Source organism: Strongylocentrotus purpuratus, unplaced genomic scaffold (genome assembly GCF_000002235.5).
Source record: "Strongylocentrotus purpuratus isolate Spur 01 unplaced genomic scaffold, Spur_5.0 spur5_scaffold_15, whole genome shotgun sequence".
Classification (NCBI taxonomy): Eukaryota; Metazoa; Echinodermata; class Echinoidea; order Camarodonta; family Strongylocentrotidae; genus Strongylocentrotus; species Strongylocentrotus purpuratus.
The window spans coordinates 33565944-33587554 of record NW_022145600.1 but is presented as its reverse complement, the minus strand read 5'-3'; the positions used below and the strand labels follow the sequence as shown (position 1 = coordinate 33587554).

Here is a 21611-nt window from a genome sequence, read left to right as displayed (position 1 = left end):
TTTAGCCAATGTAGCAAAATAAAATAAATCCAGATTAGTCAGGGTTATTCTTATATGGCATTACACACAATGTAGTAGCCACATTTATTTGATTAAATGCATTGGACACATACACAACCACACAACTGTACACACAGTCACTGCAATTCTTACACTTGGGTATTCTTATGTAAATAGTACAAAAACGAAATATAAAAGAAAAATTTGCACATTTTTGTTTTCTTCTTCTTAGAACAAGCAACAATGATTCTTTAAAGTTACATAAATTATTTTAATTACATGCATATTTACTTTTGTCTTCCCTCTCAAGTCAATAAACGCTTATACTGGGAACTCTCTTACTTCAATGACCAAAAAGACTATCCAGGGTGAGAAGCCGGATATATGGTAGATATCTCTGGACATATTCCTCTTTAAAAACGAGTTATCTCATCCATGAACAAACGGTGGGCCAGGAGCCAAAGGGATTCTCCATACAGAACATTTCCAGGTTTCACTCTTTAATCTTAAGCTGAATGTGGAAACATTTTATGAATTCAGAGAAGTTTTATTTCATACAATTTGAAATCAGGAAAGTCTGCATTTGAGACTATTTTTGTCTGGTCCATTCCGGCAAATGACCTTGAAAGAAGGTCACATTAAACTGGGTTTCTTTGAGAAGTCCCTCTTCTCCTGCCCGACTTAACACCTTCAAATAAATAAACAAAACACAGGACATAACTGTGAAGTCATTTTCTTATATGACATAACAAACAAAAGAACATAAATATTAGGGGAGAAAAGCTATGGTCATAAACCCAGACAGCATGACTGTGCAGACTTTTCCAAATTGATCATTATTCCTCCAGGTCTAATACTCCCTGTTAAAGGGTTCTAGGTCTTCACAAGCCCTGTGCGCCACTCCTAAATCAAATTCAGCCCTCTGTGCCAGCAAGGATCGTGTTCTTTCCCCCATCTCCTTGCAGCTGACTGCACAACCAACCTACAAGCCAGAGAGCTAGGGAGTGAGGCAGGCTGGTGAAGATCAGAGGCATGGTCGGTGGGGCTAATTCTCAGCCTGTTTAATTTTCGCGAGTATCCAACTGGGCGGTTGCACTTTGATTCAATTTCCTGCAAGTGCCACGACTAATGGGCCTCCACTGACAACAGGATAGTCACAACGCCTAATGTGCCAATTCATCGCCAGCTCGAGGCGGCTCAGCCTAATCAGGAGTAACAGAAAGAGGCACATGTCAAAACTGCCTTAATCGGCCCCGTCAAGTGCACTTCTTGCCAAACGCAAACCACATGCAGCCATGAAGTGATTAATGGAGGGAAGAAGTCTTAGCAAGGATACATCCAGTGACACCCACCTAGATTTTCACTTAATCAGCACTTTTGAGGACATTGCATGAGGTTTGCAGAACAAAGCAGGATGACAGATATGTTTCTCTTCATCCTCTATCTCCTATGTTATAAACAGATCTTGAGATGAGTGGCTGGCTCAAGAAGGCGTAGCTTCTCAGTAGTGCATGATGAGTCTCTCAAACATTGCTGCGATAACGTGGTTTAGATAAAGATCAATTTATTGAAAGGGCAAGTGATGTTAATCTTACACTAATCAAGTATTAACAGCATATCTCCCTGTACCAGAGTTCCATTCCCAGCTAAACAAACAAGAAGAGCTCCCAAAAGACCAAAGTGGGCGAGAGGGGTGTCAGTATTTTGCTGTGTCATCCTTACATTAACAATTTTTCCCTTCTATTACTTGAAAATATAAAATGTGGTAAAATTTCAATGTAAAAGTGCAACCTTTCAGGTTATAATTATCAATTGCTTTTTAGCAATCACACCATTACCTTTTTAAGGTACATGTAATAGCAACTGATTTGTCACATTAACACTTGCTGCAGTACCTCTTGTAATTTCAACTTGTAAGGTTCCATCAAGATTTATGTTCAGCAAAAACATTAAGTAAACAATTTGAATTGAATCTTAAACATGGAAAGCTTCAACTATGTTTTAATATAACTTGTAGGAAACGATTCAGCATTAATATGAATGTTGAACTTCATTGCAAAACAAACATGTTTATTGCTTCACTGAATGTTGTCGCTCTTTTATCGGAATGAAACGCCGAGCTCTCATACATTCACCCTCGGGAGTTGACTCCCAATGATTCGGAATGGTTGTCACTTCCCCCGTCCCACTCACGCAAATCAACGCTGACAGTTGAGACAATATCTGGTCAGGATGAATCTGAGACGATTCACAAAGAGATGAAGTAAACAATATCAAGTTCTTGGCTCAGGTGCGTTTCTCGATAGTCAGGAAACCATATTTCAATCTTTTCGGGAGGCCCAAGTCTATGGGCTGACTACCCTGCCCCGACAATCCTGAAACTTTTCCATTGAGTAGGCTTCTCGGAAAGACGGTATCATATTTCAGGCGTGTCATCTTTACATAGTCCCATGTGGATTAGAGGCCTCACGAAGACAGACCTTTATGAGGTTTTGAAGCAACGCAAGTTGGTCAAACTTGATATACAGCTTTCCCACATTCATGTTTGTTTAACCACAAACAGAGAAATTTGTTGCTACAGTAACAAATGAGAAAAGGGATCTCCCCCATGGTTTTTATGAAAGAACACCATGTGTAGAAAAGGGACCACTTAAAACAAAATACATGTGACACTTGTACTTTCTGCAAACATACATATATTGAACATTAACCCATTTATATCATATTTTGCTCAAATACCCTCTGTTCTTCCTCTCAATATTATTTGATATTCAAATTGGGTGAAATGGATTAATTCTACTGGATTCTGAGGGTTACCCATTGATTCACTATTTTTCGAACATTTAGCACCCTTTGAGCAGTGTGTGACACAGCAGACTCACATAACTTACACAAAATGAATTGTGTAATGATTAGATCTATGCATTTAGATACAAATTTATCAGAGATTTCTATATCTTTGTAGTTGCATTCCAAACTACTTCAGGATTAGACATAACATTGTAAGAGTGCATTAACAGCAAAGTTCTTCATCATCAAGCTCTTTCGGAATCAAACCTAATGGTATTTTTACTGTTGTTAAACCAACTGATTTATGCAACCATTAAAACAGTGGAAGTAAGAGAGGCTATGAAATTGCATCTCAAAATGCATCATGTGAAAAGTGGATATTCAATTAACTAAAGGAACTAAATGCCCATGTATGAAGGTGAATGGCTGGAATGCTCCCTGATGGAGTGGAGAGTGTGTGCACTGTTTAGTACAGAATTGTAATTAAATCCATTGAATGGGTAATAATAATACTGTAAGCGCATTGGTTAGTGAACTAGTAAAGTGCTTTATAAGAAACTTCAACAACAATAATAGTCACAATTGTATAGCACATAATGTCACGTTTGTTAGTGCTTTACTTTAGAATTATTATTAACCCAGTCATTGGACTCATAGTGCACATGCTCCCCTCCCTGAGTATTCATTAATATTATTATCATAAGATGTTCTACTTTGGACCATTTCCTCCATTTAAGTTACATGACAAACACCAATCATGCTTGTACATAAACAATGCCGTACATCAAAAATTGCTTGCTTGTGAAAAACTCAACATCGATCGCTATATTTACTGACAACAAAAAAACTGAACAATTTTCTAAGGTCTACCATACACTAGCGTGGTCGACCTCTGCCTCTACCCATAGGTTTGTATGGTCTGTCGTCCGAGGGTGCGGATGACTTAGGGTTCTTGATGGTCTCGTCTACGGAGAGAATAAGACAGGCAGCCTCCGAAGCCGCCGTCAATGCATTGATCTTGACTATAGAGGGCTCCCACACGCAGGCCTCAAAGTTGTCGGCTACATCCTCGTTGTAGATGTCCACTCCGTACCACGTACCACCTGCTGGTGTAGGAAGATCAACGCAACATTTTTAAGAATTTTGACAACATTTAAAAATTTAAGAATTAGGACAAAACACGCTTTCAGATAGTATAAAATATGTAGCATTTACAAATAACAATTTAATCCCCAATACCAGTAAATGTGAAGATTCATTAATTGAGGAGGGTGTAATTCATAATTTACAGAATTTAGGAGCAGTCCCTTCAATACCAAAGGTAATATGGTTTAGCTGTCAATAACACAATACTATTTTGATGACTTTCACCAATATCAAAATACCCTTACAAGTTAACAAATCCTTCTCAAAAAGCTCTTTTTTTTCCAGTATTAATTCAAAGCAGATCGTCAAAATCTTTGAGTTTGAATTACTATTTTATGCCATAACTTCCTATAAATAAGCTGTAATCCCCCCCCCCCCCTTTTTTCCCCTTCAGAACACATACTCTAGGTTAAAGCATTCAGACTGATCATATCAATTAGCCTTGTCTAGATATAAAGAGGTAAACACCAACGTTTAAAAAAACTAGATGGAACTTCGACTGCGCGCAGTCGAAATGATGCCTCCGTCATAGAGCAATTTACAAACCAAAACATAAGTAATTTTTCAAATTCAAGTTCAATTGTAATCCATTAACAGGTTCTCAGAATATCGTGATTACAAGCAATTTCTCATATACATATATGACCCTTTGATCTTTGACCTCATGACCCTAACATCTACTCAGTTCATTGGCTCCGCAAGATGTCCCGAGTTAAACAGTAATCCATCTGTCAGTTCTAATGAGAATGCGTTCACAAGCTATTTTTGCATACATAATGAGCCCATGACCTTTGACCTTTGACCTCATGACCCAAGAATCTACTCAGTTCATTGGTTCTGCAAGATACATACATGATCTAAGTTTGGCAGGAATCCATCAATCTGTTCTAATGATAATGCGATCACAAGCTATTTTTGCATACATAATGAGCCGCATGACCTTTGACCTTGACCTCATGACCCCAAAATCTAATCAGTTCATCGGCTCTGCAAGATACATACATGACCAAAGTTTGGCAGGAATCCATCAATGGGTTCTTCAGATAACGCGATCACGAGCTGTTTTTGCATACATAATGAGCACTGTGACCTTTGACCTTTGACCTCGTGACCCCCAAATCTAATCAGTTCATCGGCTCTGCAAGATACATACATGACCTAAGTTTGGCAGGAATTCATCAATCGGTTCTTCAGTTAACGCGATCACGAGAACGGGACGGACGGACGGACGTACGGACGTACGGACGTACGGACGGACGGACGGACAACCCGAAAACATAATGCCTCCGGCTACTTCGTAACGGAGGCATAAAAAAAACCAAATGACATTATTGTATTATACGCTTCACACACAGTGTTCAGTGAATATGCATATGATCTTTGTTGCATGCAGTTGTCATTTATTTAAAAGTTGTTTTTAAATTATTTTTTTAAAAGCTGCGTTTTACCACTTTATATGTGAAAGAGCCTTTGCGGGTCAAGAGGAGGATATAACGAAGCCTTACCTTGTGCGTGCTTCTGACGGAGCTTGTTAAGTACATTGGTAGCATCGAAGCCTGCATTATCACAGAGCTGTCTAGGAATGATCTCCAATGCTTTAGCGTATGCACCAATGAGAATCTGCTGCTTGCCGGCGATGGTTCGGGAATGATCCCTCAAGTACTTGCTAAGCTCCATCTCGATGGCACCTCCACCTAAACACAAAACAAGAAGGTAATAGATAAATCATTGCAAGATAAAAAGGGATGAATTCTAAGAAAATAGATTGAATGGGACTACATCTCCAATAAGAAGAGCACAAACAGGTTAAACAGCTCTTATTAAAAAAATCTCAAACATTGCAAGATAAAAAGGGATAAATTCAAAGAAAATAGATTGAATGAGACTTCCCCTCCAATGAAAAGAGCACAAACGGTTTAAACGGCTCTTTAAACAAGTAGACTGTTATTCTCATAAACATCCCAGATGGTTCTGTAAAAAGTGTCCTATCCTGAGCCTGCAAGGATCATGTTACAAATTGAATTGATTGCATCTTGCTTAAAGGGGGTGTAAACTGATGTATACAGGGAAAAATCATCTACGTCACATTTTAGACAACTGCACGTAAACGAACGGACTTGATTAACTGTAGTCAGCGACTAAATCTCTAAATGGTCAGCCTTCGCGTAACAGATCAAAGTTCTCTTCACGCTTCGGTTTTGCGTATGTTGCATGCATGTGATTGCTGCTAGTCTTCGTGATCTCATATACGGCCCTAGAACTGCGTGAAGACGAAACTTACGGACTGGAAATTAATCCTATCATGCTTTTACCAAAACCAAAGTGGTGGGTCTTTCTTGAAATTTGCCCTACAATTGCTGCTCAATATAAGTTTACACGAGTTTACATAATGATTCCAAGATTGTAATCTCCCTACCTGCAACTACTGAATCATTCTTGATAGCTCTCCTAACGATCATGATGGCATCATGAAGGGAACGCTCCGTCTCTTCAATGAACTGCTCAGCTCCACCACGGAGGATCAGAGTACATGTCTTGGCCTTGGGGCAGCCTGTGAAGAAGTTAAACCTAGGAAAGGAGAGAGATGAACATCAAAAAATGTCTTTATATAAAGTTGTTTTTTAGTTACAGCAAAATATGACGACATTATTCTTTTTTTCAGACACAAGTTTATAGCATTTTCGAATTTTCCTTTGTTAATCAGGAAATTTTTCCCTTACAAAATGAAATATAATTCCCCCTACAAAATGAAATATTTGACATAAAGTGCCAGTCTCTAAAACTATGACCTTTGACATTCAGCCACAAAGGGGTCAAAGGTCAACTCTCAAGAGACTTATAGACCAACGCCTGGTCCAAGAGAGCAGAGACTAGAACAGTCCACTGCGAGCCTTGGTAGAACATTGGTCTGTTTAATATCCCACATTAGTAACGCCGAGAGAGATACCGAACAGATCTCTTCAGCTGACTTTAAATGTGGCAAGTCTTTTATGAGAAGAAAAAAATAATCACAGTACGGTGTATCAAATAAAGAACCGTCTGTTCACAATCTCAAGACCTTACCTTTCCCCACCAACTTGATTCTCCTCGAACTGCTCGCACGTTCCTAGGACATCATCCGTCAGGCTTTGTACAGATGTTTGGATGGCGCCTCCACAGGCCTGCATGGTACGCTTGAGATCATTATCTACCACTCGACCAGCACAGAACATGTCCCTGAATCAAAAAGTAAAATATTCTGTGAATTCCATATTTAATGATCCAACCAAAGAGGGGATAAGGACATGTCGTCTGCTTAGAACCAGAAGGGAGTCATCTTCTATAACTAATGCAAGTGATCATCTCAACTGATTTTAAGCATCCTTCTAATTCTAAAAATGCACAGCAAATACTAATGAAATTATGTCCACATGCACATGGGATTCTGACCATTAACACACCAAGTGCATAAGCTTTAAAGAGAAGGTTGAGTTCTGGGAAGAGGTGAAAAATAATTTGTGAGCATTACTCATTCTTATTATGCAAGTGTGGAAGAACATCAGTTAAGACATGTTCCCTGAAAAGCATGGCTCTTCAAATGCCTTCATATTCTAAATATGTCATGTAACTCGTAAAACTCGGGGGGTAGGATTTTTACGCCACGTGTTCGTGTAGTCCCATACACATCTTTCTGTGTACAGTGTTTTTAACTTTACCAAGACTTGGCCAATTTCTTATCATTTTGATTATTCCAGAACCTTACAATACACACAAATTCTTATATGCTAGATGATCAACCTTTTCTGGTCGATTCCACACCGTTTCTTTCACAATGCAATCGCATGACCAGAACTCAACTTTATCTTTAATGGTTGAAATACAATGGACAGTTCATATAGGAGTAACATTGCAGGGCCATTGTCAGTCTCTAAAACTATGACCTTTGACATTCAGCCCAAAAGGGGTCAAGGGTCAACTCTCAAGAGACTTATAGCCCAACGCCTGGTCCAAGAGAGCAGAGACTAGAACAGTCCACTGCGAGCCTTGGTAGAACGTTGGTCTGTTTAATATCCCACATTAGTAACGCCGAGAGAGATACCGAACAGATCTCTTCAGCTGACTTAAATGTGGCTAACCCCTATTATCCCCAAGTTTGGAATAGCTTTCATGTGGAATTATTAGAGAGTACTCAGTAGGCGGTGTCACACAGAGGTCAAAAATCCAGATTTTAGTTATCCTCTTAATTGCTGTCTGTCATCAATTATCCCAATAAAAATCCTCTAACGAAGCAAGAAAATTCTCCCTTGAAAGGATTTTTTAAGGGATTTTTCTGTGTGACACCGCCTATTGAGAACAATGGGGACAGAAAGATAAGAACAGTCACATTATACAAATAGGAAGATATAATAATAATAATAGGCATTTATATAGCGCCGTCTATCTAGACAATTCTATTCCAAGGCGCACAAATTAGTTATCACCCTGGCTTTAGCCTAGCTGCCATTACCGCGCTCCATCATTTCAAGGAATGAATTCCTGCCAGGTACCCATTTGCCTCGCCTGGGTTGTGTAGCAAATGTAGATTAATGCCTCGCCAAAAGACAGGAGTGTCGTGTCGGGGATCGAACCACGACCTTCAAAATTCAAGTCAATTGCTTAAACCACTAGACTACGACACTTTTACTACAGTTTATGATCTAGTCTAAATTACATCTCACTCTTTGGAACAGAATGAAAATTGCCATCATCAGCCTCTCCCTTAAAACTTTATGAACAGTATGAGCCCCAATTTTGGTAGAAAAGGAAGGCACTTTTCATATTCCATGTTTTAACATGTAACACTTAGATCCCTGACCATGACTTACTAACAATGGTTAGTCGTATTTGAACAAATAAGTAAATTTCTTTTTTAGTAAACAAATATTAAAGTTCTTCCCACCAACAGTTCCTTATACATACATGTAGACAGAGTTAAAGCTTGGAGATGTGGATAAATGTACATATAAAGTGTGTCTTCTTACCTATCAGCAAAGTACTGAGTGGCTACATCACCAATGGGAAGCTTGGAGAGGACTACCTTAGCGCCACTCAGATGGATCTTCTCAAGTTTGTTGTACAAGATGGTCCATTCAGCATCTACAATTGCTTGGTAATCCTAAAGCAATGAAGACAAAAAAAGTGACATTGTTATGATGCAACTAGGACAGATCTCTATGAACTAACTGTGACAATTGAAGCACCAATTTCAAACATAAAAAAATACTATATACTAATGTACTACTACAATAAAAATATGATAAACTGACATGAGGGGGAGGGGGAGATAAGATATCAGGACAAGAAAGCGGTCATATTTGTAATATCAACCTGTATCATATGCAGCACAAGCGATGTACAATCAAAGCTGCATTTCATTCTTATCAGTGTTCTTATTGTTGTCTTTTACAATTATACTCGTTAATGACTTACTGCTTGAAGAGTTTTTAATAAAAAATATCACAAATTCTATACCCACTTTGAAGATTCAAAACCTCTTATTTGTCGAATCTGCAGGCATGATATTTGCTACCAACTGCTGGGCAGTAGAACAAAAATCTAGACCGGGCATAGTTCTATTTGTGCATGAAAGCAAGAACGGAATGGTTGAGCATGAAGTTAACAATGGATACCCTTAGTGAGACAGGCGCAATGCTCTTAGAGAAGTAAAACATGGGGGCTGCGGTATTTAAAACAAATATTGACAGCATACTTTTAAACTATAGCTCCTTGACTTTGTCTATGGGCACAGTTAAGTTTCAAGATCACCTTGATCAATGGGTTTAACTGTGCCCACTCAAAGTAGATAATATTTGTATACTGTTGAATCCAAAAATTCCATACCACAACTACCAGCAGTTAAACTGAAACATAAAAAACGATATTTCAAGATGCTAAAGACTTTTGTGTTGTAATACTTACGTCAACACTCTCTACCCTGATTTCAGCATTCTCCTTCTCTGACTTGAGCTCCAACTCGACGTTGAGGAGGGCAATCTTGGGTAAGGCATACTTCTTGCGTTGCATCTCAAACCCTGCATAGGAGAACGTCTTCTTGAAGGCTACACCTGCTACCAGTATGGAATCCTGGGATGGAGAGGAAGAAAAACAGGAGACAGTGATAAACCTGATGAAAGTAAGAAAAGGTGGTTCTATGACACATGTTCCATTGACTATTGGTTGGTTGGTTTGTTTAACCTGCCTGCTATTAAGAAAGTGTGAGCTTGTAAGTAAGCACCTAGGGGACTGACGGCTTTAAGTCCTCTTGAAGGGACTTGGTAATGAGGATTAATGCCTTACCAAAGGGCACTAGCGCATCGACTTTGGTTCAAACCTTGGACCTCCCGGTTTAGAAACCACTGCTCTACCACTGAGCCATCTCTTGCTCTGTGGTCAAAATCCTACACTACATAAACTCCTAACATCAACCCTAGACTCAGCGCTACACTGAATCTCAACTCTAAAAATAGATTTTAAAAACCATTGTGACCTTAACACTGCACCTTTGACAAAAATAACCCTGGAGTAAATGTTTAACCCTTACTGTACTGGGCTATTTTTAGCACCTCGTGATCTCGGCCGTCGAAAGTCCGATGAACGTGAAAATTTGCATGTTTGTAGATATTTACGTAAGGGACAAGATGGTATAATTAGTTTTTTCCTAATATGCACATTTTTGTTGTTATAGCCTAATTAATTATGCAAAAAGCTAATTTTATGCATTTTACAGAAAACTCTACATATTTGTCTGTAGACTTGTGAAGAATGTTGAAAATGTATTGAATAAATGTTTCCTTCATCTCAAATTCATGAGGTTACATTATTTTTATATTTGAAAATACATAGGTTAATTTGCATAAATTTGCATAAATTTGCATAAATTATAGCATATTTTTGATGACATGCGCATACTAATTGTTATGTAACACGTTACAGGTATTTCCGATTCCGACGAAAAATGGTATCAAAATGTGCGTAAGACAATCTCCGAAAATGTCAAGGGGGGGGGGGGGCCTCCCAGGCCTCCCAGGCCCCCCCCCCCCAGTACAGTAAGGGTTAAAGAAGCAAATGTTGGGTCACAAGAAAAACATAGATCTGTCCTAATTGAAAGCAATCACAATGTGGAGCTGTTCAGAATGAATGTATCACACTTTAACCTCTAATATCAAGTTTTAAAATTTCATGCTACACTTAGATACCAAAAACAAAATGTCAGTCTCTAAAACTATGACCTTTGACATTCAGCCACAAAGGGGTCAAAGGTCAACTCTCAAGAGACTTATAGACCAACGCCTGGTCCAAGAGAGCAGAGACTAGAACAGTCCACTGCGAGCCTTGGTAGAACATTGGTCTGTTTAATATCCCACATTAGTAACGCCGAGAGAGATACCGAACAGATCTCTTCAGCTGACTTAAATGTGGTCAACCCTCTCACAGATTGTTTCACAATATTGGAGAACGCAAAGTTTTATATTTTCAAATTAAAGTTTTGATATGGAACGAAGCTGAATATCTGTTATCTGTTTCCCTATGCAATTAAAGTAATAGTTACAAATTCATTTAATTTCTATTGACATATATATGATTCTTTGGAATTAAATTAAAGACATAACTTTATGTTCATGACTCAATAAACCATACTCTGGAATTAAGTCTTGCACACAGAATGAGACAATTCTGCTAATTCAGTTAAACCTGAATGAGTCTAAAATAACAATTAACGAAAAAAGAAAAGTTAGATCTCAGTCTAAGTTCCCTTGTCGAGCCAGATTTTGAACACAAGCCTTAACCCAGTGTGAGTTTATATTTTAGTGGAATATAAGCCTTTCACTTTATAAAACATGCTATGCCATACCTAAAATCTGTGTGATATGACAAAAGTATGTTCCTGGAACACAAATAAAATATAGTGTTCATATGTGCAGACTGAGCAACCTTAACTTTACTCTAACCCCTTCAAAAATAGCCAGAAGCCTACCTCTAGTGATCCACCCTGGATCTTCTTGATACCGATCATGTCCATGGGCAGTAGGTCATCCAGACAGCTGACCGCTTCCACCACCATGTTAGCAAAGAAATCTTTCTGGCTAGCGACCAGTTTGGAACTAAGGGTTGTGGCAGCGCACTTCCTGAGGAGACTCCTGTGCTCTCTGTAAAAAAAAATGATGGATTGAATGTGATGGACATTCCAGAATGTGAAAAAAGTTCTTGGAGAACATTGAAAAGGCTAGATATGAAATTCTCACAAATGTCAGCTACATGAGCTTATCAGTAATACTTTATAGGAGGGATTAGACCACACTGCAAGGTCACTGGACAGGTGGTTATCTCATCAACTCAGCTCTCAATTAACATAAGAAAAAGAGGATAATGGGAGACCAATGGTCACTGATAAGGCATTGTTTTCTATATAGAGGGAGCAAGAAGCTACAAGTAGGACAGTGGGGCTTTAAATAAACGTGTGCGCTCAGCACCCATGGCAGGATACTCAAATAGTTATAGTTAATAGTCTAACAGTTTATGTTATCAACTTCATTCAAGCAAAGACAAAGATTACATTTGTAAGGGCTAATAAAAGTAAAAATGCTAGGTTTACAGATTTTGAGCACAATAAATACAACTAAAATTTGCATTTTAACACTGCTTTCTACATTCTTGTTATCATTTTACTTCGTCTCATCTAAAGAGTTTAGGGGGACAATAACGCCACACCCTGTTTTTAAAGGGCCTTATTTTACTTATTTCTTAGAAGATTCTATCCACCTAATAATAATACCAGGTGAACCATGAAAATAATTTGTTTTCTTCAATCATGTCATCACTGTAGTATGTGCAATTTGGGACAAGTTACCTTGCAGGGAAAAAATATTTATAACATTTTGAGGGCTACTTTTCAAGCTTGCTTGCACGAAAATAACACTCTTTAATTCGTTTTGCAACTATATGCAAATTATTATTTTTTAAATATTTTTTTTGGGGGTGGGGGGCTCTTTTAAGACTTTTGGGGGCTCTTCTTGGCATTTCAGGGGCAAATTTGCACAAGCCCCAGTGTATTTTTTCCCCGTTACCTTGACCTTTCTCAAACACACACATGGGCGCAACTTACTCTACATCTTCCTTGGGTACTCTGACTGCTATCTCCTTGATCTTGTCCATAGCTAGTTGAGTGGCCTTCCTGTAGGCCCTGATGATCACCTGAGGGTGGACATCGTCTTCTACAAAGGTCTTCACCTGCTTCAGGAATTCAGCTGCTAGCAGGGTCACTGTGGTAGTTCCATCACCGACCTGTGGATAAAGGACAAGTGAATCAACTATCCTAAGGTTTCCTTGGCTTTCTCCTCCTACTATCAAATAATCCTCCTCTATACAACTCGACTAGAGAGACGTACAGATTATGGCTGATCAGAGGCAGGGGCTCCAACTACCAGGTCATTGAAACATTAAAATACAGAGTTGAATGGTTCAATGGAAGTTAACTGCTGGGGTTACAGATTCCCTCTGTTACAAAGTGCAGAATTCCTCTTTTGCTGCAATACCCCTTTCAAAGTGATAAAGCTTAGGGTCACATTACCCATGCCCTTCTACAATTATTTAGGTTGGCATTCGTGCACCCCCCTCCCCCTTGACTATCCAAAGAGGCTGTCAATAAAACTGACAACAGGGCAAGTCGTGTGTTCATAAGCAGCCTCCTACATGAACACTTATAAATGAATCCCAGCAGCATAGAATAAGTGTTATTTGCAGATGTTATATGCAGAAACCAACTGGCCTCTGCAGTCATGTTCTGAAACTAATAGTACTTTAAAAAATTGTCCCAAAGTCTTTTCGGCAACAGCCCTTTCTCTTTTTTCAGAAATGTTTCTTTGACATACCTCTGCATCTTGTGACTTGGAGATTTCTACTAAGGTCTTGGCAGCTGGATGAACGATGTCAAGCAGTTTGACTATTGTGGCTCCATCATTGGATATTGTTACCCGGCCTGCATACAAACATACAATAAGGGAACTCTCAAAAGACTTGAATGATTGAAGAAATCATAGATCTTTTCTAATGTTCATAATTATTGATAAAAGCCAAATACCATTTATCAAGTATTTAAACTTTCTCTGTAACAAAACATTAGAGAGTTTGTTCAATACTGCCTAGAAAAAGATGAAACCTCTCAATTATTATTATTATTATTATTATTTATTTGGCAAAAACAAAAAAAATCATTGAATACAAAACAAGAGTACATTTGGAAAATAGTCGCATGGATACTGGTAAAAGAAAAGATTAACTAAATAACTGTAACCTAAAAATAAATTTGAAAAGGGTAGAGTTTCTACAGGTGCAACTCCTTGCAAAGTATGAATAGGGCAGCACAAATATGACTGACATTTATACCTGACATTTCCTTGTAAATTTACTAAAAATATTCAAACATGTGTCTCGTAATTATTTTCTGTCAATTTTCTTCATAACAAATATCAATGTTCTAAACAGATTTTCCAATGTTGTAATGTACAAAGAGAAAGAAAATGTGTCCATACCGTTTCCCTCAACGATGAGCTTGTCCATACCCCTTGGGCCCAGGGTGGTACGGACGGCATCAGCTACAACCTGGCAAGCATTGATGTTGCTTACCACTTGTGATCTTCCCTGGGAAGCCTCCGTCCCTTCCTTCAACACGATTATCTGTGGTTGCTGTAATGAGAGGTACAGTTTCAATGATTAGGTTTGCTGGAATAGCTTGTGATCCTGAAGGCCAAATGAGCTGTTATATGTAAGAGAGGGTTTTGCTCCATATGCCCATAAAAGGTCGACTCAGAACTCTAATAATATCTTGATCAAAACACTGATTAAAACATTGGTTCCGTCGTAGCTCCAAGATTTCCCACTTTCTTGAACTGACTGACTCCCCCCCCCCCCCCCCGGGATAAGAAGTTCCAAACGTACGGAAGATGTCTATGCGCTTATTTTTTCGCTAGCCCAAAGGGATTACATGCGATTACAGTTTGAAAATACCCTTTCCCCCACTTTTTGAATCAGCAAAATGGGGAGGCATGACTCTGCTCGGCGCAAATCCATGGTGACAGTGCTTTCATAGACACCTCATTTGCTGTGCATCGCCTTCAGGATCAAAGAGAATAAAGTTTGAATCTCAATTCGGTAATAAAAACATTGACCAATTTTGCATGAGCACGCAATGCACGTAGTAGGGTGTTGCGCACTCAATTTTTTGGTGCTAAAATCCTTCCCATAGATATTGCACGAATTCCTATGCAGTCTACGTGCATTGCGTGATCATGCAAAATTGGTCAATGATTTTATTACCAAATCGAGATTTAACCTTTATTGCTCCTGATCCTGAAGGTGATACTTAATAAATGAGGTGCCATATGAAAGAGCAGGTTTTTTTCTAAATTCTAAAGATATTTTGGTCAAACGGCCATTTAAACATCAACATCGTTTCCATCGTAGCTTCGAGATTTCCCACTTTTGAGAAATAACGCCCCACGAAATAAGTAGGCCCAGTCGTATTAAAGAAATATATATATCCCCACGAGTCTTCCATGTTGTATCGTCGATTCAACATGGCAAAGAGAAAGTACGCACGCATTCATATTTGCTGCGCCGCTACCGCGCATGCATACTTTTTCTCTTCGCCATGTTGAATCAACGATACCGAAGAATCATCCCCTTTTTCCCATCGAAGACTTCTTCAAATTATAATTTCAAGTGGCCTGCGAGATGCCCAGAGGAGTCAAGCAACCTAGCAAGTCAAAATTGTAATTACTCCCTTTGAATATTTTAAGATAATGTCGCCCAACCCGCTGTTTGAATCGTTTTCCTATGCAGCCTCAAAAGCTCCGACGCCTTTCTGGAATTACCCAAACCCATGGTGACAGCGCTAGAATCTGCACATGCATGTATTTCACGCTCAGTAGCTCAGTGGCGCAAAACAATCTTTGTGCATGCTACCCGTGTTGCAAGCCCTTGAACACACTGCTTGTGTGTACGTGTGCATTCCAATTGCTTGTATGCGTTTGTGTCTTCGGCGAAGGATGCCGTGTATTAAAATACACCCAAAGCCTCAGTTCAAACAAGGATTTATCGTTCATGACGTGAAAGTCTTTGTGCAAAGCGTAAAATGCATCAAGGAGTATCCAGGGCTGTCAACTTTGGAAAACTGCTTCGAGGGATATTGTATGCAATTCTCTTTGGCTCAACGAGGAGGGGAGGGGGGGGGGGGGGGGGAGGGGGTTGAAGAAAAAAAAAATTGCTCACTACCCCCATACGATACCATATGCTGGTTCATTTTACACGTTTGGTGGGAGGTTTTTTCATAAACTGGGAGATTGCACGAGAGCTAGCGGGAGGAAGGGCGTGGTGGCGGGAGTCTCCCACTACAACTACGAGCTGGTCGGGTGGGACAGCGGTAGAGTGAGTGCGGTGTCGTGAGACTCCCTCAAAATGCGAGAGGGTTGACAGTAATTAGTTGACAGCCCTGAATATTATCACAGAATCCGTTTTTGACTTTAAGGATCACAAACGCGCGAATATGAACAATCGTCCACAAAAATGCGGAACATCCATATTTTTAATGATGCGTCTCTTCGCATATACACTAGATCTATCACTAATTCACAATCAGACACCCTACTACATGTAGTCGGTGATTGATCTCTAATATATAAAATTATACCGTTAATAATACGAAATTATCTCACACTCCTACGAGAACGAGCTAGATCGATGATCCAGTTACTACACAAACAGGACATAAACATGTATATGTCGGACTGGACACAAACGCCCATAGAATCATAAGTCGCACGTGAAAATACTCCCCAAATAGTCACCTTTTAAAAGTTATAAAACAATTGAGAACCAAGAGAATGCTAATACATATTTACAAAAATCATAATACTTGGAAAATAATGTAAGATTTGTCCAACTTTACTAGATTGCTTCGGATTTGATATTACTTACCATCATCTTGGTGGATATGGATCTATAGAATCTTCGAGATGCGATGCAATTGTTGCCATGGACGATAAATTTCGCCAGCTGGCGCTCTATACTTTACCCAGCAAAGAGATTCGATCCAGTATACGATTTTATCTTGGCAGCGCATCAGCGAGAGCTCAGCCAGCTCGGCTTCCAGAGCTTTTTTCTTTCCTCCTTCTCCTCCTCCTCCTCTATCCCTTTTCTACTATACCCAGTTCTTCTTCTTGTTTTTCTTTTTCTCCTTCTTCTTCTTAACAATAATAATGGTGTATTACTTTATAAATCGCTTAATACGTATGATTCTAGCAGGGGCGGTCGAGCGACTTCCAAAGTGGGGGGGGCACCAACAAAAAAGGGCACTTTCTGAAGAAAAAAGGGCACCTACAGTGGGAAATCTCAAAGCAAAAATATACAAATTTTTAGACATTGGTACATACCCCTGCATTGTGATTACATTATCAGGGATGATTTCAATATTTGTTTCTCTTCATACATCATACAAGATATCGCTTAAGCATCATACTTTACAGTTGGGTGGGATGTCTGAATATGCATTTACGAGCGAGCGAAGCGAGCGAGAAAAATGTTAAAGATCTGCGAGGTCGCAGTGCGAAAAATTACATCTTATAAAGAGGAAAAAAGCCAATCGTGATGGGGTTATAAGCACATTCTCATAACGGAAGACTGAAAAGACCTTTGATAACTAACATAATTATATCATCTTTAAATGCGAGCGAGCGCAGCGAGCGAACTTTGGGGGAAATTGCTCTTAGTCGCTTTAAATAAGGGGCATGTTTAATGATTTCATGAAAAGGGGACAATTATCGAAAGGGATAAGACACTTATTAGAAAAGAAAAGGAGCACGTGTCACAGTACAAAGGATAATTATAAGAGGTGAACATGAGGCATTTTTTCACCTGAAAAGAGGCACTCACCTGATGAAAAAGAGGCGTTTACGAAAATGGGAAATAGGCATTTGTTGACGGAAAAAGGGCACCCATCAGATTTTGATAGGGGCATTTATAAGAGGTGAAAAGGGGACAGGTCCCTTATTAGAAAGGAAAAGGGGCACGTATCATTATTAAAAAGGGAATTATCAGAGGTGAAAAGAGGCACTGACCAGATATGAAAAGGGGCACTTATGAAAATGTAAAAGGGGCACTTATAATAAAGGAAAATGTGCATTTGTTGAATGAAAAGGGGGCACCGTTCAAATTAAAAAAAAGGGCCGTTATGAGAAGGGGAGGGAGCTTTTTCTTTTTAATGGGGGCACTTATCATAAGGAAAAGGGGCACTTATTAGAAAGGGAAAGCGGTAGTTATGAGAAGGGGAAGGAGCTCTCTCTTTTTAATGGGGGCACTTATCATAAGGAAAAGGGGCACTTATTAGAAAGGGAAAGCGGTAGTTATGAGAAGGGGAAGGAGCTCTCTCTTTTTAATGGGGGCACTTATCATAAGGAAAAGGGGCAATTATTAGAAAATAAAAGGGGCACATGTTAAAATTAAAGGTGTGCTCATCCGAGTTTAAAAAAGGGGTAGTTATTAAAAGGAGAAGGGGCACTTCTTACAAAGGAAAAAAGGCGCAGTTGTCAAAGTAAAAGGAGCACCTCTCAGTTTTGAATAGGGCAATTATCAGAGGTGAAGGGGGCACTTATCAAAAATGAAAAGGGGCACTTCTCGTACCTAAAAAGAGGCACTTACTAGAGATTAAAAAGGGCACTTATTAAAGATAATTTCAAGATTTATGAGAATGGAAAATGGACACTTATTGCAAAGGAAAATGGGAACATGTCGAAGGAAAAGGGGCACGTGTCAAAAATAAAAAGGGCACTCGTCAGAGGTGAAAAGGGGGGAAGGGGCACTTTTATTTAGTAATAGGGGCACTTGTCAAAGTAAAAGGGGCACTTTTCCTATGTAAAAGGGGCACTTCTTACAAAATAAAAGGGGCACTTTTCCTATGTAAAAAGGGGCACTTTTGGGGTATCTGAAAAAGTGGGGGGGCACTGTGCCTCCCCTGCCCCCCCGGGAGAACCGCCTCTGGACTCATTCTAGGCGCTTAACAAAAATAAAAAGTTAACCTACAACTATATGATACATAATTTTATATTAGAAAATCCTAACAACAATTATATAATAATAACATAAATAACTGATCTTTTCATAGCGCTTTATAAATTAACAAACGAAATATAAATTACATTACAAAGTGAACAGATAAGTTTTAAGTTTATTTTTGAAGGTTTCTAAAAATGGGGACTTGCGTATTTCATGGGAAGTTTTTTCAATGAACCAGTGGCGGATCCAGGCCCCCCCCCCCCCACTCGGGAAAAAAACGTGTAAAAACACGTTAATATTAACCTTTTTTTTAGATGCCCCCCCCCCCCGGCGCTCAAAGGGGGGGGGGGTGCGATTTTTCAAATATTCGAGGGCCTCAAAAAAAAATAGTGCTCACTACCCCCGCCCCCCCCCCCCGTCCCCGCCCCGCCCCAGCCCCCCACCTCCCCCCCCCCCCCGTCCCCGCCCCGCCCCAGCCCCCCCTCCCCCCCCCCCCCCCCGTCCCCGCCCCGCCCCAGCCCCCCACCTCCCCCCCCCCCCCCCTCCTCACTGAGAAGACGAATGGATGAAGTATGAGTTTAATTAGGAGTGATGAACTCTGACAATTATGAAGGAGCAGTGCCTTGTGTGTAATTTTGAATTAGACTCGGCGTTCTTCTTCTTCTTCTTCTAATTCTTTCTTAATCTATCTTCATCTTGGATCGAGTTGTGACGTACATTCCCCGGCAATTCAAAATATATAGTAGGCAAATCTTAAGTTCTAAAGTGCAGTTCACTTGTTACGTTTCAGCTACATTAATATTGAAATGCTTTGTCAGGCACGTAATCCTACCTCTTCCCCTCAAAGGCCTACATGTCACAGCTGTCAAACGACCCCTCCCCCCCCCCCCCCCGGGATGGATTGGCATATAAGCTAGTAACTCATTGGTATATGTTACCCTACAATGTGGCTCGATCTTTATACGTTGCACAAACAAGACTGAATAATCATGGACAAAAGGCGTGACCTTACTACTCAGACACTAGACACACAGCAGAACTGATTTCAAACCGATTTAGTTTCAGTTTCAGTTTCAGTCGTTATTCTTCATTTCCAACAGAACAGTAATTTTGACAAGAAATCAGATATACAATTCAACATTCAATTATTTTACATGGTTTAAATTTATGAAATAGAAATTATACATAAATATCCAGTATAATGTTTTTTTTTAAAGTTTGCTTAAGTTTTTTAAGATTAACCTGTGGAAATGGAGGGATCCACTGAAAAGCAGAGCTTGTAAAATGTGGATGCCTCAAAATAATGATAAACATAATTTTTGTAACATGTCAAAATATTGACTCGAACAAAATATATACAGATTAACCAAACGTGGCAAAATAATACTACAATTATAAATCTGTAATTTGAAATCTTGTTACGATACGTACACTCTAAAAACTGAAATGTTAAATCACCATTTGAAAGGGCCGAGGAGTGACCACTCTTTCAAAATGGTAGATTAACACTTTGAACGTGCTGGATCCAACACTATAAAGGTTGAATCTAGCAGGTTAAAAGAAACAATCTGACATTTTGAAAGAGTGTTCACTCCTCGGCCCTTTTAAACTGAAATTTAACATTTCAGTTTTTAGAGTGTAGTCTCGTGAACACTGGAAAGGTCAATAGAGATAATGACGACTGACAGATAAGACACAAAAGTATAATAATAATTTTTAAAATATATATAAGACAACAGAAAATAAACCAAGGAAAGAGAGAAATTGAAGAATAGAAAATGTTGCTGCATAATATGTGAAGAGTAAAGATAATCTGACCTCGGTGCTATTATTATGTAACGTTTCGTTTGGTACGTTGTCGGTCTTTCGACCGTTCAATCCATTCAGACTTCCCATATCAAACATGAAATTTGCTTAGTTTACATAAATTATCTATACAACAAAAGATATATGATAAGGCAGTCAACATGCATGTATAAAGGCAAAAAAATATATCTAAAAAAAATAGGCCTATCAACAACAACAAAAAGAGTTTACAAATATATATACAAGAGAAAAAATACAACATGAGGTCGGTAATTTGGGCATAATAATAATAATATTAACTATTTCTTATATGGCGCTTTTTCATATAATATAAGCAGATTGAATTGGCAAAGTAATTGGAAGAACATAATTTCATTTTCATAAATCAAGTATCTGGTATCAAATACACATATCAATTTTCAACATGATTATCAAATATTAAATGTATAAAAATGTCAAATATCAGATGTGGATAATCATGAACAAATTAAACAGCGTCCAGAGAGACCTTGCCTCCGACCCATACTTATTGATCGCCATTGATTAAGGTGCAAAGTACATTGTTAAAAGAGGACTTATATATTGGCAAATCTAGTCGTACCATCATCACTCCCTCTCCGTTATCTTTTAGGTCATGTGACGTCCTATAATTATCATGTTTGCATGGCAGATCTACTAAAGACAGACTCATTGTAATGAGGTTCAGCCGGTCAGGGTATATTTCATAACGAGGTCTCTAGCGTATTAATGTCAGAAAGGGAAACGCTTCCCATGTTGCCGTCCGCTGATACGCTAGCAGCGCTGAT

At 39.1% G+C, this 21611-nt stretch overlaps 1 protein-coding gene across 2 annotated transcripts; it reads right to left on the bottom strand.

The window, feature by feature from the left end:
• Positions 1-44: 44 nt before the first annotated feature.
• On the bottom strand, positions 45-17004 carry LOC577105 (T-complex protein 1 subunit eta). 2 transcript variants are annotated; one of them, XM_030986263.1, is made up of 11 exons: positions 16927-17004; positions 14484-14637; positions 13824-13930; positions 13058-13236; positions 11930-12101; positions 9874-10038; positions 8937-9070; positions 7000-7152; positions 6353-6504; positions 5442-5630; positions 45-3896 (listed from the first exon to the last, which is right to left on the bottom strand). In XM_030986263.1, exons 1-11 carry the CDS (start codon positions 16930-16932, stop codon positions 3667-3669), a joined length of 1641 nt encoding a protein of 546 aa, XP_030842123.1. In that variant the 5' UTR covers positions 16933-17004; the 3' UTR covers positions 45-3666. The 2 variants fall into 2 exon arrangements, with proteins under 2 accessions (XP_030842123.1, XP_030842124.1); XM_030986264.1 differs by having other exon boundaries at positions 45-3893.
• Positions 17005-21611: the final 4607 nt, after the last annotated feature.

What these genes read in the sequence shown, in the direction of transcription:
- LOC577105 (XM_030986263.1), bottom strand. An exon ending in GCTCATCGTTGAGGGAAACG is followed by an intron (nt 13,931 to 14,483) that starts GTATGGACACAT and finishes GTTTGTATGCAG; the next exon opens with GCCGGGTAACAATATCCAAT. An exon ending in CCGTCAGAAGCACGCACAAG is followed by an intron (nt 3,897 to 5,441) that starts GTAAGGCTTCGT and finishes TTCCTACACCAG; the next exon opens with CAGGTGGTACGTGGTACGGA.